This window comes from Notothenia rossii, assembly GCF_949606895.1.
Source record: "Notothenia rossii genome assembly, chromosome: 6".
Classification (NCBI taxonomy): domain Eukaryota; kingdom Metazoa; phylum Chordata; class Actinopteri; order Perciformes; family Nototheniidae; genus Notothenia; species Notothenia rossii.
In genome coordinates, this window is record NC_136909.1 from 63,509,022 (window position 1) to 63,528,950 (window position 19,929).

The 19,929-nt window shown below is 40.0% G+C and overlaps 1 protein-coding gene and 1 long non-coding RNA gene across 27 annotated transcripts in view; one reads left to right on the forward strand and one right to left on the reverse strand.

The window, feature by feature from the left end:
- Positions 1-6,644: 6,644 nt before the first annotated feature.
- On the forward strand, positions 6,645-10,474 carry LOC307044429. Its single transcript, XR_013809641.1, has 7 exons — positions 6,645-6,944; positions 7,024-7,141; positions 7,329-7,427; positions 7,942-8,053; positions 8,239-8,404; positions 8,542-8,693; positions 10,150-10,474. It is a non-coding gene; the product is annotated as an uncharacterized lncRNA (long non-coding RNA).
- A 3,697-nt stretch (positions 10,475-14,171) lies between these two features.
- Positions 14,172-19,929, reverse strand: part of LOC307044420 (regulating synaptic membrane exocytosis protein 1-like) — a gene marked incomplete at its 3' end in the record, with an annotated part of 141,083 nt that continues 135,325 nt past the window's right edge. For 25 of the 26 annotated variants that reach the window (XM_079689642.1, XM_079689641.1, XM_079689630.1 and 22 more), the window contains 5 exons: positions 19,157-19,319; positions 18,145-18,257; positions 17,928-18,029; positions 17,495-17,634; positions 14,172-16,660 (listed from right to left, as the gene is read on the reverse strand). In XM_079689642.1, coding sequence (XP_079545768.1) covers positions 16,442-16,660; positions 17,495-17,634; positions 17,928-18,029; positions 18,145-18,257; positions 19,157-19,319 — 737 coding nt within the window. The remainder of the gene's footprint in view (positions 16,661-17,494; positions 17,635-17,927; positions 18,030-18,144; positions 18,258-19,156; positions 19,320-19,929) is intronic. The other variant, XM_079689636.1, reaches the window with a different exon arrangement.

Genomic DNA, 19,929 nt, shown 5'->3' on the forward strand with positions numbered 1-19,929 from the left:
TTAAATCTAGTATCTGTCTTTTTTTGCGGAGGAATTGCAGGCTCTGGTAACCCCCCAACCCACCACCCCTCTCTCACACACACACACACACACACACACACACACACACACACACACACACACACACACACACACACACACACACACACACACACACACACACACACACACACACACACACACACACACACACACACACACACACACACTCTCATTCCAAAAAGCTTTACAATAACGGGAGCGGGGATGGATTTCACATCGCGCTATTATCACATCGGGGGATGTGTGCGCATGCCGGTGCGTCGAGCCGGTGGTATTAGATGAAATCAAGCGGGATTACACGGCTATAGAGCAAATTATCAGACCCCCCCTTCGCACCCCACATCTCACATCCTTCCACAGTCCGTGCCCCTCCCCGTATATCATGTGCGGCACTGATTCAAAGATTCAAAGGCTTTATTGTCATATGCACATAACTACAGTTAAGTCAATGAAAAAGTTAGGTCACAGGCTCCTACAACAATGCAACACAATATATAAAACTTAAAGCAATGAAGAAATGGTGTAAAAAGAAGCAGAATGGAAATAAAATAGGGACACATGTGCAAATGTGTAAAAAGTAAGTAATGTAAAATAGATGTGACGAATTTAAATCAGTCCAATTAAGTACAAATGGGACGCATCTGAGCGTTTTACATCAATTTATAAACATGTTACTTTTGGGCTTATTGTAAGACATTCAAACGACCCCTGAAGGTCCCCAGACCACTTCTGGCAGTCTGCACGGGGTCCGGGGTCTTTACGCACCCCTGCTCCACCACACACTCCACATCCATCCATCCATCCCTCTGCCAGTAATGCACGGACGTGTTTATGGCCGCCGTAGTTAAGTCGTTGTTAATTGTACACTAAATGGGTTGTTATGAAGATGAATGACGGGGGGGAATGGCCCGCTTGGGACAGAGGGAGCGTGTTTCTCCCTGAGAGGAGCCTATAGGATCTATAAAGACCGGATGTGAGTGCAGGTCTGGGGGGGGGGGGCTGCTGTCTGTGCTGCTGCTGCTGATGATGAGATGTACTCAAAGTTTAACGCATCAGGGTGAAGGGGAGTTTGATGCTGGAAGAATTTTAGAAGATATCAGTGTTGTCAAATAATACCAACAATTGTCTTCTTTAATAAATAAATACAAATCCGTATTCTTATTTTGAGGGACATGATTTCAACAAAACGTCAATAAATCCAAAAATAATACAGTTAAAATAACTCTTATAAATAAATAAATGTTTTATTTGTATTTAACCTTTATTCAACCAGATAAAATTCATTGAGATACAATCTCATTTACAATGCTGACCTGGCCAAGAAGGCAGCAACGTTTACACATACACATAACACAGACATATAAAATACAGAGAACACAACTAAGTAAACAAAAAAACAAAAGACGAAAAAGCAGTCACTACATTGTGCACATTTGGGACAGTAAGAATGGTACACTACTTATTACTGCAAGAGCAGCTGGTGGTAAGGACCTCAGACAACTTCACTTTAAAACAGGCTATAGGGACACGCGCCTACAATCTTAACCTACTCCAAACAACTGTGACTTTCCTTTCTTGCTTTATGGGAACAACAGCTGTTGTATTGTGGAGTTAATTATCTCATCCTAGCCTTGTCATCTATAATAATATTTATAATAAAAAGATAAAGACCCACTTCTAAATCCAGAAGCTCCATCGCTTCGAAGAGACTCTCACTCACCTCCAAACACGGACTCCAGCTCCCTCTAGTGTCTACAGGGCGCAGGGACATGTGGAGGGGCCCCTGCAGGCAGAGGACGCCTCGAAGGACCCGCAGCATCTAACTGATCTTGTAAAAGATTTAATAATGGGATTAGTTTGAATGGAAACGTTTGAAAACCTTTATTAAAATGAAGGAAATTAACATCTTGGTAGGGCTTTGTGTTGAGAGGGGATGAAGATAAATAGAGATGCATTTTGAGAATAAGAGACACATGAGAAAATATGATACATTGTGTTGGACTTTTGGTTTGGATTGGAGCTCAATTCAACAGTAATTCTCAAATTCAAACACGTTTGTTGCTCTTTTTTGTTTGAAATGTAACCAAAACGATCATAGAAAAGGGAGATTTTAGTTTATAATGCTTTTATTCTTCCCAAAAGTCATCATAAGGCTAACAAATATTGACTTTAAGCACAATGCTTATTTACTGTGGTCTGAATAGGGTGTGTATTTAATCATCGCTTTTATTCACCATCTAAATATGTTAGACTAATCCTCGTTATATTATATCTAACGTTGTATAATTATTATAACAGCCCTAATAAGTGACAATAGGGGCAGGAACAATGTCACTCTTATTCATATAATTGGTGTTTTATTATATATCGCCCGGCTGTTGGGAATTATTAATCCCGTGCAATAAGAGCGCGTGCCGATCAACGGCTCTAAATGAAGCTGGATCCGGTAAATGTTCTCCGCGCGGGCCGCAGTGCGCGCGAGCAGCCCGCACCTCAGAGAGCTTAGTGATAATAAATCATGTATTTTTAATGAATATCAATAGAAGGGACCCCCCTCCTTTCATAAACCAGGAGCCCGTCCGTCTAATTAGATTAAGCGGCGGTGAAGGGGGGGGGGGGGGGGGGGGGGGGGGGTAGGGGGGGCGGCGGACGGGGAATACTGCGGTAATGACTGCTATCACTGCAGCGACTTCTAATGGGCTCTGAAGCCAAACCGGGGGGGGGGCTTTCAAACCATTAACACTGTGGGAGGGGGGTTGGGGGGGGGGGGGGGGGGTAATGTGACATGACACCCTTCTGTTTCAGCACCAAGTCTAACATCATCTCAAACTGGTGTGTGCATGGACCGTGGGACAATGTGGAGTGATGGCAAACACATTAACATAATCATATGCAAGGGATGGGAGGGTCACTTTATGAAATGTAACCTGATTACTTCCGTTACTTTTGGATGACCTTAATATCAAATTAAAAGAGTTTGCATTCACTATTATGTAAGACAACAGAACAATGTGACCTTAGAAAAGAGGGAACCAACATATTTAAGATAAAAACATGCGTCCTCTGAAATAAACCCAACCCTTTTAAAACAATCACAATATGCCTCTTTTTGTTTTTAGTAATATATGGATCGTGCTAGTACTTTCCCAAATATAACAGTAATCTGAATACAGTTACTATTTTTGTATCCTGATTGGGTAATCTTGTTACATGTGATCCATTAAATCCCTGGTCTACATATATTACAATAATATAGACCAATCATAAACATTTGTGTGGATTAATTGCAAATCACACAAGATGAATCTGACCTACCCAAGTTTCCTCTTTGGCCACCAGGCGTCATTTACACTGGGGACATTTAAAGTATGATTTGTTAAAATTGTGTTTTGAAAAAAAGCTTGCACAAAAAAATGAAAACCAAGAAGTGAAACATCTTTCATAAAAGTGTATTTGCACAATAAGAATACATCAAATGCAGTTTAAATATAGAACCAAGGATTCTCATCAACTCGTAAATCTCCCTCCAGTTTACTCATTTTAAATGACCCAAAAATCCTCCATGATTTCAAACCTTTATTTAAGGTGGTCCCATTGAGACCATCGGTCTCTTTTTCAAGGGAGACCTGCAATAATCAGTAACCCTTCACATTTCTTGACACTTGTTTCTTGTTTTTTCCTAATCTTGTACATTGCATTATTATATTTTTGCAGCAAAATGTGTGTCATATTTTAGGATTGTTGTATGCCTAACACAACATACTATACTAAACCTTTGTACTCGTCAAAATAAAGTTCCTTGAAGGATTACGTATGGTGTGTTCATTGAGCATGTTTAAAGTGGAGTGATGGGAAACAACTGGCCCATATTATCATCATCGTACAAGCAGGGCTCGACATTATAAATGGCCCGCTGGCCCGGAAGCACTATTTAGACACCCCGGGCCAGCATAACGTACTTTCCACTTGCCCGCTCGGGCCACTAAAAATATTGTTTAAAAAATGTTTCCTGTGGTTCGGTATTTTGACTAGCAATTTTGTTAAATTTTTTCGTTTATTAACGCTACACCATAGCGTTTCGTGAGTCGCTTGTCGTTGTTGGGTGAAAAGCAAACAGCTGTTTGCTGCAGAGCGCAGCGCGAGCAGGCTCCCGTGAGCGGGAGTGCAGCGCAAGCAGGCTCCCGTGAGCGGGAGCGCAGCGCGAGCAGGCTCCCGTGAACGGGAGCGCGCTCCTTCACTACAGATTATCGCGCCACCTAACCATTCGCCAAAATGTTTTTAATACCAGCGATAACCGGCCAAGCGCCGGGCAAAAAACTATCTTCAAATAAAAGAAAGTCACCGGAGGAGTTAAAGGAGAGTGACAGGGCACATGAGAAGAAGAGGGAGAGAACGTTTCAGCCAGTTTGATCGATGGAGTTGGCTTCTAGTGGTGCAGTGAGTGACGCGTCCTAAAACAATTTTATAATCTAATCTATAGATTAGATTTATGATTCGAAAATTATAAAAGCAGGGTAGACATGTGGAGATTACCCGGCTGAACAAAACGTGCATTTATCAAACAGGTTTGTTTTCCACAGACCTTATTTCCAGCTATTTTCCAAAACCCTGTGGAGAAATCCCATTGCTTTTTTGACGAGGGAACCAGCGGCTTACTTCCTGGTTTTATGACGCGTCACTGGCTGCACCTCTCAATATGATGTCAATATAAACAAGGTCTTCTGTCGGCTCTGTACATCAATGCCGACCTATGCTGACAAGTAAGTGAAGAGTAGAAAATATAAAAGGTATTGGCTATAGGGAAATGTCCCAGCAGTTTAGGATAATGAAGGTTGTAATCTAATCTACTACATAGCCATTACCTTTCTAACTCCTAATGACAGGAAGGAAGAAAGCGCATTATACAAATAATAATACTCATAATAATAGCAGAATTTTTTTAACAATGACCACAATATTATTATTTTAATAAACCAAATATGAAAAATTGAGGAAAATGAGGAAGAACTGATGATTCAAATGTTGTAGTACAAGTAGTAATGTAGTTAGTGCATAAATTACTATTGCAACAAATGTTTGAATTTTCTTCATTATTAGTCGATTTTGTTTTGGACGAATGCTCCGGGCCAGTGGTTACAATGGTGGGACCAGTGATAATACAATGCCACCGGCCCGGACTCTTAATGTCTACCCCTGTACAAGTCATCAATAATAAATAACTGTTTCTTTACATATGTGTCATATTTCAGGATCACACCAGTGTCAAACCCTTTCCACTTTTTATAAACCATTGCACTTTTCAAAATAAAGTTAGGGGAGCCTGTCAGTTCCAGTTCTGCTGTTTGAGTACAAAGGCTACCGGTCAACGAAAGTCCTTTGGAAGTTGTAATTGTTCTGATTGCCTTTGTCTATATTTCTATATTCATAATGTTATTCTCTAAATGGTTTGTAAACCAGATGTATTCACCTCTGCAGTAAACTGAAAGTGAGGGGGGGGGGGGGGGGGGGGGGGGGGGGGGTGTTTCACTATTCATCAAACTCTCCATAAGATGGCGCCAAAGAAAACCTCTCTCTTTATCATGGGAGTTTGTGTGGTGGGTTTTATTGTATTTTAAAACTATTACCTTGTTTAATATGGAATGCCATTTAAGCCAAAATAAAATAAATACATCAATAATTAAATAAATACATATATATATATATATATATATGCCTATGAAATAAATATATATGTATACATGTACATTTAAATACACATTTATTTATTTCATGGGACTTTTATTTCATAATGACACATTTATTTATTTCAAGAGACTTGTATTTCATAATGACACATTTATTTATTTCAAGAGACTCGTATTTCATAATGACATATTTATTTATTTCAGATGACTTGTATTTCATAATGACGCATTTATTTATTTCAGGTGACTTGTATTTCATGATGAGACATTTCCATTCCTTATATGCAAATGAACGGGGCGTGGTTAGCTCACAGATCCAGACCAAAGCAACAGCACCACAACACTGACTCAATAGCTTTTGTTTCACACTCCAGTTCTCTTACTGTAAGTGGTTTGCAAATTGCCAATAAACCAAACCGGTTTCTCTAGTCTCTACTGGGAAACAGCTAAAAGTCCTTCTGGAGGTAAGCAACGCTTACACCCAGTCTGAGAGTAAAACATTTCTCGAAGGTTCGTTTTGCTTTCTTACAACGTTAAGTTAATGTTAACGTAACCTTAAGTTTGCTAGGAGGCTATTGTTACGAGCTAGCTGTCTTAGCTAACAACAGTTAGCAACTAACGTTTTCTGCAGTTTGTGTTGCCCCTGAAAAACGTGATGTAGTTATTTAAGGGTATGTTAAATTAACGTTATTTTACAAGTTGAGAGAGTTAAGTTGTGTTTAAAATCGTCAATGTAATGCACGTTTGAGGTTTTTAGTTGGACATGAAGTTAGCTAACGTTAGCTAACTCTACCAGGTTAGCATGTTAAGCTGTACTTTCTGTGACAGCTAGCTTAATACAAAGAGGGGTGTTGTGCTTCATTGCAAACTTTTCTTTGTTAATCTACCTGAAACTGTAGGGACAGTTTGTTTCTACTCAACTATACAGACCATTTTTGAGGAGATGCAAAACATACTGTAAATGAGTTGGGTCCAACATATACTTTGAGTAATGTTACTTTGCTGCTAAAAATGAAACATCATTATCAGATGAGGACATCACCAAAGTGTGTGAGTCTGTCAGGGGATTTGATCTGTTCTCTGCATTTCGTAGGCACTGCTCTGGTATTACGTATCTTGTCAAATGTAAGTCTCGCTCTTGTCATCGTTCAGGCTTTGCATTTGAACTCCTATGACTGGTTGCGGACTTGAAGGGAACGCCTTCCTGACAGGAAAAAGGTGAGATTCTAATACATTTGAATGGCAAAAGCAAGTCATTGTTTTTAACTTTTTTAATTATTGTTTTGGGGTATTTCAGTTTTATTGGACAGAGGCAGTAGAGATCTACTGGAAACAGTGGAGAGGGAGGAGAAGATGATATGCAGCAAAAGGCCCAGCCGGATGGTTGCTGCTCCGTGTGGAACGTGTTCTATCAGGTAAAGCACTTTGGTACCCAGTTATTTATGGTATTGAGTTTGAATTTAGCATTTGGAATGTAATTTCCAACAGTGCATTGTAAAGACTGAAAAAACAGCCTCAGGTTAAAGCTTAACATGATTTGGTCTTTTACTTAAGAAGGTGTTTCTCCTCCTGTCTTCTCTTATTTCCTTATCTTTCTTTCAGGTGTAACATCTACCAATGGTTGTACATGACAGAGACCTCCTCCACCTCTTTGCTGTCCTACTGGTCAACCCTTCTGATCAGGTCCTTTCCTAAATAGTGGTAAGTTTTACAGTTCAGCGTACGTTAATTTAGCAACTTTATGCTTTACCGCTGTTGAATAAATCCTATATTGCTCGTCATTTTATTAAAACTATGATTTGTAAACTTTTTGATTCCAAATACAATAATCTTTTTGTTATAATTGTAAAACATATCTGAGCATCCATCAGAAATCAATACAACAAATCATCCAACACTAAATAGAAGAAATCTGGACCTATTTCTTTTTATACAGCAGCATGTTTAGGGACTGCTCATTGATGTCATCAAGAGCCATTGAGTCTCCCTTTTGTAGTCGGCCTCTTAGAGTGTTTATCATTTCTTTGTATCTTAACATTCCTATAATCATTAGTTTTTTTATTGTTGATATTGTTTTGTTCTTTATTTTTGTTGTGAGAATCACTTTGAAATTATTGTGTAAGTGCTATATAAATAGTTATACTAATATTATTGTTGTTACCATCATTACTATTATTAATAATGTCTTCTATGTTTTCTTTATTTATCGCTGCAGAAAGGATCATGCCAGCCCACATCAAACACCTGATCAAGAACTTGTGAACCTCACTGCTGCGGACACCTGTGTGATATTCGACTCTGACTGGAACCCTCAAAATGACCTGCAGGTACGATATATATATCTGCTCTGTCTATCCTAAAGATAGTTCAATAGGGCTACAACAACAACAACGGTCTTTCCGTGTATTCCCTCGGTTCTTTAAGTGTATATTTTCCCATTTAATGCTTAAAAACGTTGAAGAGCAGCTGCACATGATGCTCTTTTGACCCCTCTTTTAATTTTTTATTTCAGGCTCAAGCTCGATGTCATCATTTTGGCCAGTCTAAGGCGGTGAAGGTGTACCGTCTGATCACTAGAAACTATGAGGGAAATGCTGGATAAAGCTAATCTGAAGCTCGGGCTGGACCGTGCCATCCTGCAGAGCACAAGTGGGAACAAAGAAGGCAACAACAACGGGGTGAGAAAAAGAAAATCTGTCATATTTCTAGATGCCAAGTCATTTTTGGGTCAGTCGCTGTTGCAGTACGTTTAGTTTATTTTCTAAAAGAGTTTTCTAAATCCACTTGTGTAAATGTCTCTCTGCGTCGCCTTTAGCCGGTCCAGCAGTTCTCCAAGAAGGAGATCGAGGACCTGCTGAGGAAAGGAGCCTACGCCGCCATTATGGACGAGAACGACGAAGGCAATCGCTTCTGCTAGGAGGACATCGACCAGATCCTGCAGCGAAGAGCCACCATCACCATCACCAGGTATGTTCTTACCAGCACTAGCCACTTGCTCTTTGTGAGATACTAAGTACTTGTTTATTTGAAATGTAATATTGATGATGTAATAATTAAAACTAGGAATGGGTACCGAGCCCCAGTATTAACGGGCCCCGGGGCTGAATTATTAAAGACTGTTGTACCGTTAACGTCCAACGTTATCGATCTTTTTATCGGTACTGGAGACATTTTAAAAATAGATGTCATATTTATTATATCTACATAAACATTATATCGCAGTCTTACTGTCGCCAACTCCGTTTCTAATATGCAAAAAGACTACAAAGTGCGTCTATGATTTATTTTCGATCTTTCCAATCCAGACGAGAGATCTCTCTCCCCGGTCGGTATGCGAGAGGGTGGGGCAGTTTACACACAGAACCTGCTACATGCATGCAACACACACACACACACACACACACACACACACACACACACACACACACACACACACACACACACACACACACACACACACACACACACACACACACACGCGTGTGTGCACACAAACACATGGCGGAGAGAACTAAGCGCCCGAGGGTAGTTATGTTACCCGTCTTGAGCATGGATGTATAATAAGAACTGGATACAGCGTGGGAGGAGGGGTCTCCTTCTTTCCTATGAGAGCTGCTCATTGGCGCATGAAGTCAAAATGGCCCAACTTTTGAGAGAGTGAAACGTCACGGATTACCCGTCGTGCCTGGCTGTCAGAGCAGAAGAACCCGTTTGTGCGCTCACAGAGCATGCGCCCCTTAAGCCCAGCCCCCCGAGCACACACTCTCGGCTCACTAGAAAGAATGGAGAGAGAGAATAAATCTAGATTTGGCTTTTAGTGCATTTTACAACTTTAAGGACTTAATGATTCTAGGGCTATACAATAGTTCATACTGGGTAGTTTATTTAGTTTGAAAAAAATTATCCACCGATTTACAGACGTCTCTTTCCCCATGTTAGTCAAGGGGAAAAAGTATTTCTGGGCCGATCGACGTCACAGACTGATAAGGAAATTGTAGTACCGCCGTTTGGACACAACAAATATTTTCCTCAGAGTCCGGCGCACTTCCTGGGGGCTTGGTCTTGAGGTGGAAAATGCTCATTGCCAAAAGCGCAATAAGAGTTTAGCATGTAAGGGCGCTAACACGAGCTATTTGTCTAAACATTTAGCAAAAGTGCACCACATTCAGACGGAGAAATGCACCGGGTTCGACTGTCTTTCTAGTAGCTCTGTAGCCCCATCCACGAGTAACGTTTCCACGTCAGGTATATATTATGTATGTTAACAGCAACACACAGAGTGAACTCAAGGATACAAACATGGGTTAATGATTAGAGGTAACTGAGTTATTTATTTAGTTAAAGTTACAGCTATTCTGTTTGTAGTTCTATCATCACATAAATTAATAAGATTTGTTAAAACATTGTTGTTTCTTATTTTCAGTTTGCTTCAAGCAGTGGCTGTGCGAGAAAGACGTGGAGGACCAAGAAATGCTGGCCAGATTGGCAAAGACCGGAAGATACATAACAGAGAAGATAATGGACATTAACAAGAAAAAGAATGTTTATAATTTCTTTGTTGCTGTTTACATTTTGAATTATATTTGTTATTTTTAAATCAAATGCATCTATTTTAGATGATATATTTATTTAGATGTAGGTTTTTTTTGTAATATTATTGTATTAAGTATAATTTATTAAATAAAAATACTGTTATGAACACTATACAATGTCTTTATTTTTGATAGTTACCATAATACATTGTATATTTAATACTAACATAAGCTGGTGATACATAAATGCTGGTCTGCTGGTATGCCAGCAGACAAATATTTATAAAGAAAGAAACAGAAGGGAGGAAATGATGATAGCTAGACTCAGAATAAATCACACAGCATTGAATGGTACGCTGCATGTCATGGGGAAAGTACCAGTGACAAGTGTAGGAACTGTGGAGTTAAAGAAAATGTGGAACATCTATAAAGCTGAAAGTAAAGGATAACGTTTTAGAGGCAGAGAGGGAATGGAGTGTGGTTGGTATTTTGGGAACAAAAGGAGAGGGAGAAAGAGCTACCAGAAAGGCACTGTTTACCTTTAGTGAAACTGGGGTAAGTACAATTATCTAACATTAGCTCAGGAAAGATCATAGATTGTTGTTTTGTTTTGTTTTATTTATTATGTTTTTTATTTATTTATTTTTGGATTAGATCATAGATACGTCCATGAGTTAAGAGTTGGAATGATATGATGATTCACACTCATGTACAGTAGGTGGCGGTATGCACCTTAAAGTTGTTTGCAATCCGCCAAAAAACCGAGAGAAGAAGAAGTCAACTGGTTTGCCAACGGACAGTTACACCGAAGAAGAAGAAGCAAACATTTCTGGCGGGTGAAATTTAGAGTATCAGATTACATGCGATGTCTGACTCTGAGAATTTAGTAGTTTGCCTTATAGTCCTTCTCCTCCATTTTCTTCCTTTTCTCAAGTAGTCAGTGTGGTGCTGTTGCTTTGGTCTGGGTCTCTGGATCTGTGAGCTAACCACGCCCCGTTCATTTGCATATAAGGAATGGAAATGTCTCATGAAATACAAGTCACCTGAAATAAATAAATGCGTCATTATGAAATACAAGTCATCTGAAATAAATAAATATGTCATGACATACGAGTCTCTTGAAATAAATAAATGTGTCATTATGAAATACAAGTCTCTTGAAATAAATAAATGTGTCATTATGAAATAAAAGTCCCATGAAATAAATAAATGTGTATTTAAATGTACATGTATACATATTTATTGCCTCATTTATTTATTTCAGAATTTATTTCATAGGCATATTTATATATATATATATATATATATGTATTTATTTAATTATTTAATTATTTAATTTTGGCATAAATGGCATTCCATAGTTTAACATGTTGTCAAATGTGTGTTTATCTATTTCTTTTGTAGCAAATTGGTCCATTACAGTGTATGCTAGCTTAATGTGTATGTTATAGTATGTATTTTATAAATACTCTAGAGCAGAGGTCTTCAACAGGGGGTCCGCGGAGGTACTGTGGGTCGCGAAATCTTTGGTTGATTAGACAATTTTTTTATTTTCTTTTTAAAAAAAAAAAAGTTTTCCAAACATTTTTTTCCCACAAATTGAAATGTCTTTAAATGCACATTAACATGAATCCAACATATTGTAGCGAATGGAGAAATCGAGGCAGAAGACGTTATCTTCTGCTCCACAACCTTTCTCCACCAGATCGTCAAGTATCAGCCGAATCTCGCGTCTCCCCTCCGGTACACAGCACCGTAGTGTGGAGTTGCACTAGGTAACGCGAGATACGGCTGATACTTGCGCATTAGTTTCTGTTATGGATCAGTATCAACAGTCCTGCCAGTAACGTTACTATATTATCAATGCTACTTTAGTTATAGCCTGATATATGATAGCTAACTTCACAATGTTGTGATGTGACGTTAGCTAACATTCTGTAGCTAACGCCGGTCCCTCACCAAGACAGCTGCCCTGTTCTCCACTGGTTTTCCTCACACCACAGCTCAATTTCTCTCCGATGGCCGTTATTTCTTCTAATCCTTGGCTGCTCCTGGTCTCTTGGACGCCTAGCAGGCTCATAATCATAATCATATGCATTTGAATATATATTTTCAACCTCTTCTCTGTCAAAACTGGCATTGTGATCCATGTTTATTCATACGTTAGACCGGCCGTTCTCCCCCATGTTACGTCACATGCGGGAGGTCACGTGCGGAGGCTTTTTTATGCGGAAGTGAAAATGTCTTACCAAAACGACACCAGATGTCACTGTAGTGTATATTTCTGTATATTTTTTTGAAAATCTAGTGTATTCATCATTTTCCTACACATTTATTCACTGGTGTCTTTAACCTGCAAGTTGCTCTTTAAAGTTCAAACTTGAATCTGTGAATTATTTTAATAGCTCTGTGTTGTGTTCAAGATGTATGTTTATAAATGGCAGTGGCACGGCCACCCTGTACATTGCACATGTTTAAAATAAAAACATGAATATATTAACCTGTGTATTATTTGAATAGCTTAGTATTGAATGTACAATAACAGAGTAGCTCTGTTTATACACGCCACTAGGCCCCGTTTAATATAAAACACAATTGTATGCCATACATATAGTAGGGGGGTCCCTGCTCCAGCTCTCCATCAGTTTGGGGATCCCTGGCATGAAAAACGTTGAAGACCCCTGCTCTAGAGTATATTTTCTTTTATATAAGGTTTCTATTTTATTGTATTTTTAACTTGTCACAAAACAAATATTATCATGTCTAATCTATGTTCATTTCACAATAATTATCCCTTTCGGCACAGTAATGTTCTAGTGTCATTGTGCTTAAGAGAATAAATAACATTTGAATGTTTTCCCACTTTAATACGAATTATTACATCACTATAGTTTTAAGAATTGTTCACAAAGAAATACACATCTCAAATTGAAATTGTTCAAACCTTTTATCTCTTAAAACAAACGGTAATATTCTCTTGATGGCTACAAAAATAAAGAAAAGTGTCTTTAATTTAAATGTGCACGTTCTTGCTACAATGTAGTGAGAAACATGGGCTTGTGCTTCGCTGAGGATCTTTGTCATTCTGACAGGGAGGCTCAGACACTGATGGTGCAGCGCTGTGCTGTACTTCTTTATATAGGCTTTTTTCCCCTAACAAATTGTTTTTGCGCTGATCAGGGGGTACTTGGCTGAATTTATTTTTCAAAGGTGGTACATTCTTGAAAGAAGTTTGAGAATCACTGCCCTAGGGGTCCGCGTACCCCCATTTGAGAACCACTGTGACAATGTTAAAAATACATGGTAGTCTACCATCATAGTTTATTGTATTAAATAACTTCAATCATTGAAATATTACTTACCATGATGTGTACTGCAACAACAAAAAAGATGGAACCTATGGAATGGAATTCTATAATCTGGCATTTAGCATATTTTCTCTCTTTGAGATTATTGTTTCGTTTTGCATGAACCTTATTCAATAAAGATACAATAAAAATACATATTTTTTCAGCAATATTCTAAAATATAATAGAACAATCTGATTGCTCGAGGGAGCACATCATGATGCTGACTTCCAGGTCGCCCTAGATAAATAGGTCATCACTGCACCACTCTATGTATTAGGATGCCAGAACATAGTGAAACAAAGTCATTCAGAGGCAAATTCACCAAAGTTAACATCGATGTGTAGTTTTTTGTATAGGCAGGAAGCTTTACTAACTCTTTCCACAGCAGCTCCTCTCTTACCTTGAGAACTGAAGAAGTTGGATGCAAGACACATCTGGAAGTTCATTCTTATATAGCAATAACACCTCCCATCTTTCTATGTGTATGTGCACCAGTATCCCAATCACATTGAAACATTACACATATCACTTTGTTCACAATAATGTGGACCACTCCGTCAGAATGCCATGATCTTCTTCCACACAGTCTTTTATTTGTAAATAATAAAAATGAACTCTTGAATATAAAACATACACATCAGTAGAGCCACATCTGTTATACAAACAAGAACTGTTGCAGTGAATACTTAGTCTTTCGTCTAAAATCGTGTTTTTTTTTGGGGGGGGGGGGGGGGAGCCATGGGCTGTAAACAATCAGTATTCCTGGAGTAATACTGACAAAGGAAAGGGCAGTCGGCCACACCGCCGAGGGTTTCAACAGAAACATCCGCAAAATATGTCTGCAAAATCAGATTCTCATTGGCTTTAGAAGTCCAGTCCAAACCAATAATGATACACAGGGGGGTGGGGGGAAGAGGACTTTGAGGAGAAGAAATTGTTCCAATTGGCTCTGCTTTTTTTTTCTGCAACTGGGACAAAAATAAAGGCCTATTAGCGCCTCTTTGTGGCTCAGTGCCGCTCAGCAGCTCGAGCACATCCACAGGACGCAAATTCCCTTCCAACAGACCAGGAATGTTTGTGTGTCAGCCGTGTGTTTTATTCGGAACTCAAGGTAAAGCCGCTCATCCTGGTTTGTTATGTACAAGGTGTGCATGTGACGGGTGTATACTCTTTTTGTATTCATATATCTATATCTTTATAATTTCTGTCATAATTATACTTCATATACATTTAGCTGTTATACACACATTCTCTATCTGTGTCTCTAGCCCCGACGGTGTTAAACTACAGTTTGAACACCAACACCCTCAGATACGCCGGGGGGATCCAGTATGCTCAGTACTACAGAACAGCACTGTTGTTCAAAAGGGTCCAAAGAAAAACCGGAACTAAGAGATTTTTTTTTTTGTCGAACACTTCCTCACAAGGATATCTGAAGAACCAGAGTGGGAGGCGTGGCCTGGGCGGAGTTTGATCCCCCCCTACTATTGGTCCGCTCCTGTTAAAGGGGCGGGGATGGCTTGGCTTTTTCTCGGTTTGTATTCATATTCAGTACGAGCAAACTGTACAAGAACATGCAACATACAAGCTGGCCTAAAATTATGTGGAACTAACACACATAGTCTAGTCTTCTTTTTTTCTGTTTTTGTTTTTTGGAGCATCGTCTCGTTAATTTGTCTCGTCTTCTATTTTACAAAAAAGTAGAGAAACTAAACGAATAGAACGAAACAAACGGGGAACGTAAAAGAAACATGCATGCAGCTTGGGGCCGGGTCATGCTGCTCCCTCCTACGGGGGGGAGGGGGGGGGTTGAGAAGTGAGGAGGCCCGGGGGTGGGGGTTGGAGTTCAGGGACGGGCAACAGGGTGCGAATGTGACCTGATGTTTACTGTCGCACCATCGCTCGCAAAACCACACACACACACACACACACACACACACACACACACACACACACACACACACACACACACACACACACACACACACACACACACACACACACACACACACACACACACACACACACACACACACACACACACACACACACACACACACACACACACACACACAAGGGGAGTCTGCACCTCATGGCACCATTCTGAAAGAAAGACGGATAAAAAAAAAAAAAAAAAAAATTTGGCCTCTATTGAATTTACCGTTTAGACGAAGAGCGAAACCGTTTGATTCTGTCCAAATAAAGAAGTCAAGCTTGTCTTGTGCTTGCTTTCATTTATCTCTTTCATATCTTTTATATATGTGTAGGCTCCCTTCATCTAAACAGGTTACTGAACCATGCTCATTTACGACCGTTACCACGAGAACACCGGCGGAGACAGCCGAATGAAACCGCCAACATTTGCTACTCATTAACACCGAAACATTGTTTACACCCCTCATTCCTGGGGCCTAGCTGCAATCTCTACTCTGATTGGCTATGGGGCTATTAGGTGGACGATTTGTCTGCTCTGCACGAGAAAGTAAGGAGGAAAAAGAAAGTGAATGTTGAACAAAAACTTCCACTGCTGCAGCTCAGAGGAGGAAAACGAAGAAAGCTTTGAAAACAAAAACGGAGGAGGAGGAGGAAGAGGGAAGGTGTGAGACGTGATTGTCAGACTCCAGCTAAGCTTTGATTGGCTAGTTCTGTCTCTCCCTCTCGCTCTTTCTCGCTCTCATTCCCTGTTGCTCCGTCTGGCCTCTCATTGGAGGACCGAGGTGCTCGTGGGGGCGTGTCCTCGCCCCTCTGGTCAGTTCTGGTCCAGTTAGCTCTGGTCCATTATTTTTGTCATCGAAGGGATATTTGGGGGGGTGGGGGGGTCACCACTCGGTCACTAGGACCGAACGCCCGGTGGCGGTCCTGAGATGTCCAATGACGTCTGAGATGCCAGCCGGTTGAGCGGAGCTAATGTAGGGTCCACCAATGAGGACGGCGGAAACAGTTTGTACCAGCTGATCACCGTGCTGGAGAGGTCCAGCTCCTCCAATAGGATCTGTGCTACACCCATAAAACATTTGTGGTCCATCCGTCCATAGTCTCCCCAAACTATCACCTGGAACAGAGAATGGTAGGGATGAGGTCAATTCAAAGCTAAACTTCAGCAAAACTTGATGCATAAAAATTACTATTAAAATAGGTTTAGACCTGGCGAATGGACACTAGTTTCAAAGTGATATTCAAAGCTGTTTTGAAATGCTTTAGGTCGAGTCCAAGTCAAGTTAAAATATTTTCAACAAGACATTTGAGGTTATTTCAAGTCAAGGCTAAAGTACTTTTGTGAAAAAGTTTAAGTCCATTTCCAATGGGTCCAGATCGGAAATGTTTTCAGACAAGACAAGACATGGACATTTTCATTTTTATGTCATCTGAGACAATTTCAAAATAGGTCTCATTTAATGAGAAAAAGTTTTTTGAGATAGGGCCGGTTCAAGTTTCAATTGGGTTTTTTCTATTTCTAATAAAATCTAAAGTTTTTCAAAACAAGTCCAAGTCGAATCTGAGGTCCTTTGAGAAAGGTCTCACTTAACTGAAAACTTAGTCAAGTCTGAGTCAAGTCCACATCCATCTGAATTAAGTCAAACGAAGGCCAGGCCCACTTTTATAGTAAAAAAAAAGAATTCCAAGTCAAAGCCGATGTCATGTTAGTTAACTTATTAATAATAAAAATGTGGTCATTTTTGTTAAACCATCACCATCACACACACACACACACACACACACACACACACACACACACACACACACACACACACACACACACACACACACACACACACACACACACACACACACACACACACACACACACACACACACACACACACACACACACACACACACACACACACACACACACACACACACACACACACACACAGTAGATTACCTGAAGCACCCTGCCCTGGGGACTCTCCTCAAAGAGCAAGTGCTGCTGGTAGAGCGGCTCCAGGGTCTTTCGTGCAATCTTAGTTTTCTTTTTGGCTTTACAAGTTCCATTATCCAGCAGGTAAACCTTGACATAGGGAGCTGTGGACGGAGGGAGATAGTTTAAAGGAAGCAAGAAGAGAGAAATAGGGAAGACTAATTGGATGATTAAGGTGTGGGGGAGGTGAAAAAGGGTGATGTGATGAGGAAGAATTAGAGAGGAAGAAGACTTGTTCGGTTGTGATATCAGACATGAGGCAGATGTGCTGTATTTATATCCCTGTGTGTGTGTGTGTGTGTGTGTGTGTGTGTGTGTGTGTGTGTGTGTGTGTGTGTGTGTGTGTGTGTGTGTGTGTGTGTGTGTGTGTGTGTGTGTGTGTGTGTGTGTGTGTTACCTGGGAGAGATTTGGAGCCTGCTTTGGAGGTAAGGCCTCGTGCCCTGATCACCTCGACCTCCAGCTGGCCTTTCTTATCCATCAGACCGATCTGAACATCACCTGTTCACATGCACATATTTGACATGTAAAACAGAACCTGATAGTTGTAGTTTTCGTATTGCAAGTAGAGAAATGCAGGCTATGGAATTAGCAGTGGATTTGAGCTGTCACTCACCCATGGCAGGCGTGGCCAGTGTTTGTCGGCCCACCAGCTGACCGGGGCCTAACCCGTCCAGGAAGTCACTGAACTGACTGTCGGCCCCCAACCGCATACCTGAGAATATCAGACTGACACACGCACAGACACAAATGAATCAACAATTCCTACTGCGTCACTCAGAACCTGCACCATAATACCCGTTTTCCACTGAATTTAGTTCCGTTTTAGTTCCGTTTTGGGCTACTCGGGTGTGCAGTGGTTCAACTTGAAAACCACATAAGTCTGCTTCAAACAAGCTACATGTGAATAATACTCTCTAAGACATTATGATAATATCCTCTTTGAATGTATCATAATGGCACCAAAGACAGAGCTCCAATGCAAAAGCACTGCAACGACACTCCTACTACTATTAAAGTAGGAATTCCGAGAAAAGTCACAAGTAAAAAAAGTCGGAATTCTTAGATTAAAGGCACTATTCTGAGAAAGAAAATCAAATACTAGCAAAAAGTCTGATTGCTTAGAATAAAGTCAGAATTCTAAGAAAAGTCAGGATTCTGATATTACACACAGAATTCTTAGATAGAAGTCAGTATCCGGAGAATAAAGTCAGCTTTTTGAAAAAAAGGTTAAATTCCTTAAAAGCAGTAATTATTCTGAGATCAGAATACTGCATAATAGCGGACATTTTGAGAGAAAAAAACCTTCGCCTAGATTAAATTCAGAATTATACAAAAAAAAGTTTAAGAAAAGAGTCAAATTCTGAGATTTTTTTTAATTCTGAAATAATAGTCAGCATTCTGAAAGAAATGTCATCATTCTGAATCAGAGTCCTGAGAGTAACGTTACTATTCTGGGATCTCAAAAACAATTCCAATGCGGCCCTAATCCTTAACTTTGCTGTTTTTTGTCAAGTTCCTGTTTTCTTGTGCTTTCACAATAACGTTTCTAACATGTTTTCATACCATCTCAGACACCTTGTGCTTTAATACAGTCCTGACAACATGCGCTCTGTGTGTGTACGTACTTCCCCTCGGAGCTGTAGCTGTTCATGCTGCCGTCAGTGGACTCTCTGCTGGCCTGTCGGTTCATGGTGGACCCCCCCCGCGGGTACTCCACCGCCATGCCTGTCTCCACGCTCCTCTGGATGCTGCTGCTGGCGCCCTTACCCACCTTTTTACCTGCTGGAGCTTTTGAGGCAGAAAGAGGTGTCAAACAATGAGACTTTGCATATGACATTTTATTAAAGGCTGTCTTAAGGCATCTCAGGTCTGCAATAGAATACTTATTTTCATCTTGGTCATTCTTTAATGATCAATTCTAGGTAGTGTCTGCCATGCCTGATAACTATAAGCATCAATATGCATCCCATGCAAATAAATACCCCATGGTGACCTCACCAACATTTCAAAGTGATGGATAATTACCATTTAGACAAAAGCTAAAAAACTTTTTTGTGTTCAAATTCATTTTAAAATAGGAGGGAATATCTTTTAGGTGGGGAGGTCACTTTAGGAAGATAACGTGGCTTAGTCACTACCCCAATCTTAGTGTTTGGCAGGGATGGAAAAGGTAAAACTAAAGAAATCTTACAGTGAAAATTGGTATTCAAAGAGGGAGTTCAGATCTTCTTAGAAGCCTATCTTTTATCATGAAAACATAGCCAAGTCAAAAAGAAAATCAGTGTTTCAAAGTGAGTTATTTTTGGTTTGTTAAGTGATACAAATGTAAAGGCAAATATGACATGTGTGCTGCAACAGTTTTGAATTTTGATAAAATGATCTTGATATCAGGCTTCTT